We start from the raw sequence: 11,049 nt of genomic DNA, 5'->3' as shown, positions 1-11,049 counted from the left end.
GACTCTAAAAACGAGTTCTCCAAGGCAGCAGACACAGCATTCAGATTCAGGGTCAACTCCTCGGGGAGGGATGACGAAGTGTCCACGTGTCCTGGAGAAAGGCCAAGTCAGGAATACACTTAAAATTGTGGATTTCTCTGCCACAGCATCCAACAGTTCAGCATCGTCTGGGACACATAAGCTTAAGGGTTCCGCAAAGATTTTCTCTATCCTCATTTTTGGAAGATTTTAGCTACAAATAGTGAAAGTGACAGATTTGGCCTTCGTTTTGCCTCTTTTTTGGGATGCATTACCACTTTGAGAAATTTACTAAAAACGAGGGCATTTCTGCCTGTGGAGGATCTTCCAGTAACTCTGTTAACCAAGGACATGGTTAGTACAGTGGAACATGCTCATTAGTTTAAAAGATACTACAGATAGGAAGATAGAAACAGTTGCTAGATCCATGTACACAGTTTATTACAATCCAATATTTTTTAATACCTTGTATAATTCACCCCAGATTCTCTTGGACTGACCCTTTTTATATATTTCTTCCCGTACTTCTTCTCTAAATAAAACAGAAGAAAGAACATTCACAAAAAAGCAATATTAAATAGATTATTTTTTTTTTTTTACTTGCTGTAAAATTGAGGGACACAGGAATTTAGGAATTCTCCAAGTTGGCCATTGAGGGACACAGGAATTCTCTAAGTTGGCCTATGCTGCCACCTACAGGAGGTTGGGACACTAACCTGATGTACTGACCCTTACAGTGACGCTGGAGAACCAACCAGCTATCCACCAAAATAACACTACCAAAAAGATGGAGTAAATCGGACCAAATGTAGAAAGAAGAAAACAAGATTGCTGGGCCCAGAACCAGGAGAGAAAAAAAAAAAAAAGGATATCACTAATGGCAATTACCACACAAAAGACCAGCCAGTCAAAAATGGAGAGAAGGCCCAAGCAGACAGGCAACCAATCTTTTAAAAGGAGAGCAAAGTTGTGAGAGCCCTTAGAACATACCATCTCAAAAGCTAGACAAAAAAGAACTTCTAAAGCCTAGAGTGAACCCCAGGGGAACCAGCCGTGAAGCAATTCTGAAGGGGAGGTATAGCGGGTGAGTAGAAACATTTTTAAAAAAAGAAGAAGAAGAAGAGGTTATAGGCAGGACCGGGTGTACCTCATACACTTTAGTGATGCATAAAACATCCTACCTGAATGATGAACAGATTCTTCCATCCTACATATAAAGTGTTTCCGAAGATAGAAAGAGCATACTGCACAGCAGCCTAACTAGTTGCTCAATACATGATTTTAGGAATCAGCCAACTTGCCTTGAATACTTGTCTCATCTTTTGCTGTGGAACAAGACATTACCATCTCAGACTACTGGCACTCTCCTAAAGAAGGAGTTTCCTCAAAAGGCTGCAGCGCAACTATAAATGACGGACCCAGCTCCTAGTAATCAGGTCACATGGAGGCTTCCAAACACACACCATCCTCCACAGGGAGTACTTGTAGCAGGATCCTAACGCAAACCATCTAGGGGAATACAGAGCCATCCATTGTAGGATAGTTCCAACTAAACAGGAAAGGGGGAGCACACAGGTGTGAAACCCCAACGCTTCAGCTGGCCCGCAAGGTGAAGAATTGACACCAGGATAAGCAGTGTGGGGAAATAGGGACATACTCCACGCCATTCATGGGAAGTTGCCAGACCTTCCCAGAGAAGAATGTCCTGTAGGATCTCAGGTTTCTTGATCTAAAAAGGTATTCACCTGGAAGTCTCGAGTCCAGACAAGTGAACACTGAAAAGGACTGCTGTTTGACTGCCCTCAAGAAAAAAGGAAGCCATGATGATAGAAGGGCAATTCTTAGATACACTAGAAGCTCCAAAAGGTTGAAAAAACACATTTTTGCATAGCTAAAAATGAAAGCAAAGATCCCCGGAAAGGGAATTTTGTAGTAATGGTCTAAGGCAAACTATCTTGGCCTTTGCAAAATCAAAGGCACCAGAGGAATACCAGGAGAGGCCATCTCTAAGCAAGGCCTGCAGCACTAAGTTCCAGCAGAAGGACTTGGATTGCAAGAGTCCACAAAATAGATTATCTTCAAGTGTTTCGCAATGTGGATGCCAAGTAAGGGCACTAGGGTAAACGTCATATCTATTACCTAGAGCAGGTACATCTGTGGGATGCTTAATGGACAGATCCTTAACAATAAAAATAGCCAAAACTGATTGTGACCCAAGGATAGGAAGCTCCCCTTTGGGATGCGAGGGGTGCAAGCTCAAGAAGAAAACCTACTTTAAATTGAAGGTAGCAAAGAACTGGACTGCGGAGAACTTAAACAAGACTGGGCCGATACATCTTTAAGCATAGCTTTATCAGATGAGGGATAGCTGAGAAAATAGTCAATTTCAGAGGTTTAAACTGATAGCAAGCAGGCATTCAAACTCTGGAGTAGTACTTTGCCTAGGGACCCAGCCAGATGAAAAAACAGCCCCCTATTTTATACAGGAGTGCACCTTAATGCAAAAGGCTGAGCCGATGAGTTAGAAAACCTGTGGCTTGGCTGTGGCAAGGATCGGACTGCCAACGACCTACTACTGTAGTGGATGAAGGAGAAGTGTTAAGAGCAGGTCTGAATAGGCAACATCCTTCGAAGAACAACCAAAGTTAGATGTTCCTTGGACATATCTAAACATTCAAAGAAGCAGGGGCCTATCCTGGCAATGACGGGGTCCTCTATAAGTGACATAATCCCAAAGTGGGAAAAACACAACAGGTTAAGAAAAAGCCTAGCAAAAATTATAGGAATATTTTTCCAGCAGAGCAGAAGAGAAAAAAAAAAAAAAAACAACAACAACAACACGGAGCACTAAACCTCCTAGGCAACTAGCAAAAAAACTAAAGCGTACTGGATAAAGGAGGTGCTATACGGTGGCTGGCTTTCAGTGAGGTTCAACCTCCTGTATTTGGCCATATAACCGGATTTGTATTATGAATTGTATTACAAACTGCCCGTGTCCCTCAATGCACAATAACAAAAAAGCAAAACTTTCCTGAAATTTAAACAAGTCACTAAAAAGACACAGCATAAAAAGACAGCATGAAAAATGCATACTAAACTTCAAAGTCAAAAGTTTTGAACCTTCAAATAAGAACAGATCTGGAATTCTACTTACACTGACAAACAAAAGTAATAGAGGATTCATTTTAATGGCTAGCTACAGTGGAAATCATAGGCAGTTTTTTTAAAACACAAGCCTCGAGTTGTTTTCTGGTTTTATACCTGACTCCAGTATCTTCGGTAACCAAGTCTCTGTCTTTCTCCTGGTCATAGCTCTCTGCTGAGGCCTCAGCATTTAAAACAAGCTCATGCATATCACCAGCATTTAGATTCGGCCTTTTTCGTTGAGACTTCGGACCAAATGTTGTTTCGAACCCTTCTGTGTCCAGAATATGAACTTTAGAATTCTGTTAAAACAAAAGAGGTAGTTATAAAGTTAACCTAGACTAACATATTGCACACATAAAAAATTTAATTAACCAATCTGCTTACAATGTATTTCCACTTTTGCAGCCAAATTAGGATAACATCTACTTGTTAATTGTTACATGTTCCCAATCACATAGTAGAACTTTAAACAAAAACATTTAAAGTTGCAGCTTACCTTATGGAGATGCTCTTTCTGGTAATTCTAGGTATGAAAACACCTGCTTAGTTCTCATTGTTTGGGGGTTGGGGGAAGTTTTGTTTCAAATGATTAACCCTGTTTGTACTGTGCTGGCAGATTTAATTCTTACTTGTAAACTAAATGAGGACTGTCTGTCCTAACAAAGGGTTAAAATCACAAAGACACTATGGTAATGAGGAGATGCTCCATCTGCCCTAAGTCTTTCTATTAGGACAGTCAGAGTTTCCTGTAACAAAAACAGAGGAGCTTGCAAAGGCCTGCTAGATAGAGCCATCTAAAAAAGGTAAGAATATTTTCTAAAATTGTTAGATATGCTGTTTGATAGGAACACAAACATGTAGCAGGGCTTTCTCAATTCTGACTGCAAAAGTGGAAATACGCTTTAAATCTATGTCTAGCACCTTTTTCCTGGCTACAATAGCAAAGTGTCAACACCTATGAAAAATGTTCATTGCTGCCTTTCCCTCAATTCCCACCCAGTGGGAAACCTCTCAAAACAGGGACAAAGACAGCAATAAGAACATCTGTTTTGCAGAGTGAGGAAGAGTTATAAACTGTCAGATTGTATTACCTGCATTTCATTTATGGAGATGCTTCTCACTCCTGTCCTGTTGAGCCGTGTCACCAAGCCAACATGTAAGGGAAAATCTCCCCCAACTAGGACCCAGAAAAAAAGTAAAAACCAGCAAGAGGTTTTAAATGCCCCAGGTCCAAAAGGGAACTCTACTCCACCAAAAGCTATAGCAGTGAAAGCCAATTAGTGACATCATGGTTCTGTAATTCAGCCTAGTTATTGGGCTCACACATCTACAGAGAGGAGCTGGAGTTCCAGTCACATGACTGCTTAGTAGATAAAAAAAGGTTTAGGTGCACTTTTAACTGCATGCAAATGTGAGATTTATAGCTATATTGACCTTAAAGTAGAAGCAAAGGATAGAATAATCCATGTTTAAAACATTGCCTACCCTGGGGGTGTGGCCAGCAGCCCAAGTTATCAGACATGTGCGAGAGAGCTCTCGGCATTAATCCTAAACTCATCCTTGGATTTCCACTTACCTCAGTCTGTATTGGACCGGATCCTTGTCTGGAGTCTTCTGCTGCCTCCCGTGCACCCCTTTGTGCTCCATTTGCATGCTTCTGGACACTGATATGACCAAAAAGAAGGATGGCCTGCAGGCAAGCCTCGTGGTTCAAGATGGCGGCGGCTCACTTGGCTCCCTTCAGACTCCCAGTAAACCAGCTCAGGACAAGAGCAAAAGATACTGCGGCACCCCTGGAACGTTTTGCCCAGCAACCAAACACTCCAGCTAAACAACCCCAGATTTCTTCATCCAGAGATCATAGTGCTGCTGGCGATTCAGCCGATGATTGCGGCTCCTATGCGATCACCTCTGCCGTTGACTCCGACAGCCTAGATGATGCCATGGACACTGAGTACTGCTTCCAAAACTGCTAAAAGTCAAACTTTCCAAGTCCAAACCTAAAGCTAGAGAACCTATTATAGATGTCTAATTCTGCTGTACAGCTCTGTAATGCCTCTCTTACATCACTTCCTTACAAGTACAAGGCAGACATTACATTTTTCAGAACATGACCTGCAAAAGGTCAGGTAAAGAGCGTCTGCTCGAAGGTCAAGTAAGTGACCTGGAAGATTCCACATCTCCATTGATGTTGTATGTTAAATTTGCTAAGCACAGGCTTGCTGCAAACTCTCTTAAGACAGACGACATTAAGAATCATCTGAGACTTAATATCTGTGCAGTGGGCATATCGGCGTATGGAAGGAAATAATGCTACTCATTTAATGGAGAACTGGATACTTGGTGTTTGGTAAAGATTCCCTTCATTGTTTGCAGTGGAAAGGGCTCATTTTGTCCCCTCTCGCCCTCTCCCACCGGGGAATCCCCACAGACCTCTCCTGATCAGACTTCTTAATTACCTTGATAAGGAACATACCGTACACAAAGCAAGGGAAAATGGGGGAGATCTCTATGGTGGGTTCTAAAGTCATGCTGTACCTAGAGACTTCTCCCAAGATGTTCAACAGCGATGCACGAAATTCCAAGAAATCAAGAAACGTCTTAAAAAGTTGCATTTTCCCTGCTCCAAGATTTACCATGTGAAGCTCCCAAATCGTCACAGATGGAGATTCAAAGAAGTGTGTTCCTCCCTCCCAAGCATCATCCTGGCTGCAGTATGCTACCCGCCATTCTCGCACCTGGATATTTGCCACTCTGGAGGCTCCCTGTATGGCCTTAGATGCTCCAGTTAGCGATCCACCACACCCGTTATTTAATTCTTTTTTTTTCCCCCTCATTTTGTTCTTGGGACTGGGTGGCTGCTCTCTCTTTTTAAGAATGACTATACCACACCAACATGCTCATTTGCAGATTCTTCCCATAATGTGTCATGTTTGAAGGTATGCCTGGTACTGTTTACCCCTATTTCCATGTTGGCAGTTTTGAATGTTTATTTTTTTGTTTTCTCATTTGATGCAATGTCATGTCTCTTATAGCCACACTATCGGGTACCATAACCATTTTTGCACTTTCACATCCGTATTTTTATTTTTCCATTTTTGGAAATGCTCAACATCTGCTACAGCTAATATCCAGGAATGTGAGAGGGCTCGGTGACCTGTGAAGAGGCGCTCAATCATTGAATATATTTTGCATGCCAAACCATCCATTATTTGTCTACAGGAGACACATATTACCTCCGACACTAGTCATCTGCTTGACAGACATTTCTGTCAGTCCTCCTACCATTCCTTCCACTCCTCGTACTCTCGAGGAGTTTCCATTCTTATACATAGGAATATACCATTCTCCTGTATACAGCTAAAACTGGACAAAGCTGGCAGATACATTTTTCATTGTCGTGTTTTTGAACTTGAATACTCCACCACACTTCTCCAATGACGCCCTTAAAGATCTTGCTTCATTTTTTTTTCCATAGAATTTCCTTTACCTGTATTGGTGATGGGAGATTTCAATAATTGCATGAATCCCCATATGGATACATTTCCTATGCCTATCTCATCTAGTCCCATGTCCCTGATGGCTTTTGGTAAACTATGTGCAGAAATGGGCCTGCTGGATTGCTGGCGTCTGTTGCATCCCTTAGACTTGCAATACACATGCCACTTCAAAACTCATAGCCTATCTTAAAATGTATTAAATTTTGGGCACCGCAGATATTGCCATACTTATCCTTGGTTGTAATTCAATCTAGGCGTCTCTCTGATCATTATTGTCTACTCAACTCTCCTTGGAACCACGCTTCACGTTGTCCTCCATGTTGTACCTTGACTTGTCCCAACATGTTCAACAGCGATGCACGAAATTCCAACATATCAAAAAACCTCTTAAAAAGTTGCATTTCCCCTTCCCAAAATTTACCCTGTGAAGCTCCGAATCGTCGCAGATGGAGATTCAAAGAAGTGTGTTCAACCCTCCCAAGCATCATCCTGGCTGCATAAGTATACTACCTGCCATTCTCGCACCACCTGAATATTGGCTCCCTGTATGGCCTTGGAGATGCTCCAGTTAGCGATCCACCACACCTGTTGAAATCTTTTTTTTTCCCCCTCATTTTGTTTTTAGCAGTGTGGCTGCTCTCTCATTTTATGAATGACTATACCACACCAACGTGCTCTATTGCTGATTCTTCCCATAATGTTGATGTTTGAAGGTATGCCTGGTACTGTTTACACCTGTTTATTTCCCTGTGTTGGCAGTTTTGGAAATTTATTTTTGTGCGTTTGCGTTTTCTCATTTGATGCAATGTCATGTCTCTTATAGCCACACTATCTGGTACCATAATCATTTTTGCATTTTCACATCCGTATTTTTATTTTTCTAGTTTTGGAAATGGCTCAACATCTGCTACAGCTAATATCCTGGAATGCAAGAGGGCTCGGCGACCCTGTGAAGAGGCGCTCAATCTTTGCATGCCAAACCATCCATTATTTGTCTACATGAGACAAATATTACCTCTGACACTAGTCATCTCCTTGACAGACGTTTCGGTCAGTCCTCCTACCATTCCTTCCACTCCTCATACTCTCGAGGAGTTTCCATTCTTATACATAGGAACATACCATTCTCCTGTATACAGGTAAAACTGGACAAAGCTGACAGATATATATTGTATTTCTTCATTGTAGTGTTTTTGAACTTGAATACATTCTTGTTAATATTTACAGTCATGCTCATAAGTTTACATACCCTGGCAGAATTTATGATTTCCTGGCCATTTTTCAGAGAATATGAATGATAACACGAAAACCTGTCACTCAAGGGTAGTGTTCAGCTGAAGCCATTTATTATCAACTGTGTTTACTCTTTTCCAAATCATAAATGACAACAGAAAATACCCAAACGACCCTGATCAAAAGTTTACATACCCTGGTGATTTTGGCCTGATAACATGCACACAGGTTGACACAAAAGGGGTGTGAATGGCTATTAAAGGGAACCATCCTCACCTGTGATCTGTTTGCATGTAATCAGTATGTGTGTATAAAAGGCCAATGAGTTTCTGGCCTCCTGACAGACCCTTGCATCCTCCATCCAGTGCTGCACTGACGTGTCTGGATTCTGAGTCATGGGGAACGCAAAAGAATTGTCAAAGGACCTGCGGGAAAAGGTAGTTGAACTGTATAGAACAGGAAAGGGATATAAAAAGATATCCAAGGAATTGAGAATGCCAATAAGCAGTGTTCAAACTCTAATCAACAAGTGGAACATGAGGGGTTCTGTTGAAACCAAACCACGGTCAGGTAGACCAACTAAACTGTCAGCCACAACTGCCAGGAAAATTGTTCGGGATGCGAAGAAAAACCCACAAATAATTTCAGGTGAAATACAGGACACTCTGAAAACATGTGGGTGTGGCTGTTGCAAGATGCACAATAAGGAGGCACTTGAAGAAAGATGGGCTGCATGATCGAGTCGCCAGAAGAAAGCCATTACTACGCAAATGCCACAAAGTATCCCGCTTACAATACGCCAAACAGCACAGAAACAAGCCTCAAACCTTCTGGCACAAAGTCATTTGGAGTGATGAGACCCAAAATTGAGCTTTTCGGCCACAACCATAAACACTACATTTGGAGAGGAGTCAACAACGCCTATGATGAAAAGTAGGGCTGCAACAACTAATCGACATAATCGATTATTGAAAAAGTTGTCAACTTTTTCAATCATCGATTAATCGGTTTCTGATTGGTTGGCCCTGTTCACGGCTCCACACACACTGCGCGCCACACTTCCTCCCCACCTCACGCTTGCCACTGCCAGGCCTGCCCACCCGCATTCACACTCCACACGCCGCACCTCCTCACGATCACCGCCCGCCCACATCCTCGATTGGCACAGGGACACAGGGAGAAGAAGTAAGGAGGAGCAGGTGTAGGGCGATGACAGCAGCCGATAGACAGGCCCAATCTCAGAAACAAGTTGCTGGAAGACTGCTCAGGTAAGCCTGCACTTTCCCTGCACTGGGATTTGTATTCCTATATATCTGATGGTACATTGTGCTGTATATTATACAGAGGAATACAAATCCCAGCAATACATTATACACTGCATGTATAATGCATTGCTCGGATTTGTTGTACTCCTATATAGACCGGTGGTATTCTGCATTGCGCTGTATAGAGGACTACAAATCCCAGCAATAATACATTATACAGTGCAATGCCAAATACCACCAGCTATAGAGGACTACAAAACCCAGCAATAGTACATTATACAGCGCAATGCAGAATACCGCCAGCTATAATGTACTATTGCTGGGATTTGTTGTATTCCTCCTATAGCTGGTGCCATTCTGCATTCATTTCTGTATAATTTTACACTTTACATTTCACTATATTGCACACCACACTTTTTTTTATTTTTCACTTCCACTGCTCCAAGCTTGCTCCTGTGATGGACTGCAAACTCAATACAAACTACTAGTCCCATCACTGGAGCCATTTTTTAAAATGTATATTACTTTTTATCCGATTAATCGAACTTAATAATCGGCTAACTAAATCGCTTTTTAAAATAATCGTTAGCTGCAGCTCTAATGAAAAGTACACCATTCCTCCTGTGAAACACGGAGGTGGATCGCTGATGTTTTGGGGATGTGTGAGCTACAAAAAGGCACAGGAAAGATTTGTCAGAATTGATGGCACAATGAATGCAGTATGTTATCAAAAGATACTGGAGCACAATTTTCATGCATCAGCCCGGAAAGCTACGCATGGGACATACTTGGACATTCCAACATGACAATGATCCTAAACACAAGGCCAAGTCGACTTGTCATTGGCTACAGCAGAATAGAGTGAAGGTTCTGGAGTGGCCATCTTAGTCTCCTGACCTCAATATCATTGAGCCACTCTGAGGAGATCTCAAACGTGCAGTTCATGCAAGACAGTCCAAGAATTTACAGGACCTGGAGGCTTTTTGCCAAGAAGAATGGGCAGCTTTACCATCTGAGAAGATAAAGAGCCTCATCCACACATACCACAAAAGACTTCAAGCTGTCATTGATGTTAAATGGGGCAACACACCGTATTAAGAACTGGGGTATGTAAACTTTTGATCAGGGCATTTGGGTTTCTGTTGCCATTATGAATGAAAAAAAGAGTAAAAACACAGTTGATTGGCTGAAGCCATTTATTATCAAACACTACCCATGAGTGACAGAAAGGTTTTCAGGTTTTCGTGTTATCAATCATATTCTCTGAAAAATGGCCAGGAAATCATAAATTCTGCCAGGTTATGTAAACTTATGAGCATGAGTATATCTCCTTGAAGCCGATTTCAGTTTCTAGTCAATGGTTTAGTTGTGATGTATACTTTAAAAATTAAAACGACTTAGTGGAAGTTTGTCTTTACCTTAAATAGCTTCTTGGCTAATAGCCAGTTCTGTGCATGGTATTACAAGTTAGTTCATGCGCAGTAGAAATTTGAGCTGGTGAATATCTGTCGGCTGGGAGAGGTCACGTGTCAAATCTGTACATTATGTTGTTACCTTCTGCTGAGTTTTCTGTGGTTTTATTTTTCTGATTATCTGTGTTGATCAATATTATTGAAATCTTGACCCATATTTTCTTGTTTGTCACCAGTTATATTTTAACGAACTTAAGTTATTTATTTTGTTGATTTGTGGAAATAAGTTGGGAATCTCCTTACACAAACTGGCTTGTTTTCATAAATAGAAAAAAATGTTTATTTATTAGGAGTAGAGTAAACACTGACAGGTACTAGCATAGAGAGTTATCCACTCTTGATACGGCTTTTGCAGTTTATGCAATTCCCCTCTAACTTATATATTGGGTGTTGTTGATGACCCTGACCTTGATC

General features: G+C 41.5%; 1 protein-coding gene across 2 annotated transcripts in view; it reads right to left on the bottom strand.

Annotated features, from left to right (window-relative positions):
- Positions 1–11,049, bottom strand: part of GNL2 (G protein nucleolar 2) — a 51,562-nt gene that overhangs the window by 25,297 nt on the left and 15,216 nt on the right. For both annotated transcript variants that reach the window (XM_018557242.1, XM_018557241.1), the window contains exons 5-6: positions 3,280–3,464; positions 484–550 (exon numbers count right to left, since the gene is read on the bottom strand). In XM_018557242.1, the coding sequence (XP_018412744.1) occupies positions 484–550; positions 3,280–3,464 (252 nt within the window). The remainder of the gene's footprint in view (positions 1–483; positions 551–3,279; positions 3,465–11,049) is intronic.

Source organism: Nanorana parkeri, unplaced genomic scaffold, assembly GCF_000935625.1.
Source record: "Nanorana parkeri isolate BGI_ZX_2015 unplaced genomic scaffold, ASM93562v1 scaffold275, whole genome shotgun sequence".
Taxonomy (NCBI): Eukaryota; Metazoa; Chordata; class Amphibia; order Anura; family Dicroglossidae; genus Nanorana; species Nanorana parkeri.
Note: the sequence above shows the minus strand (reverse complement) of the source record. Positions and strands in the feature narration are given on the sequence as shown.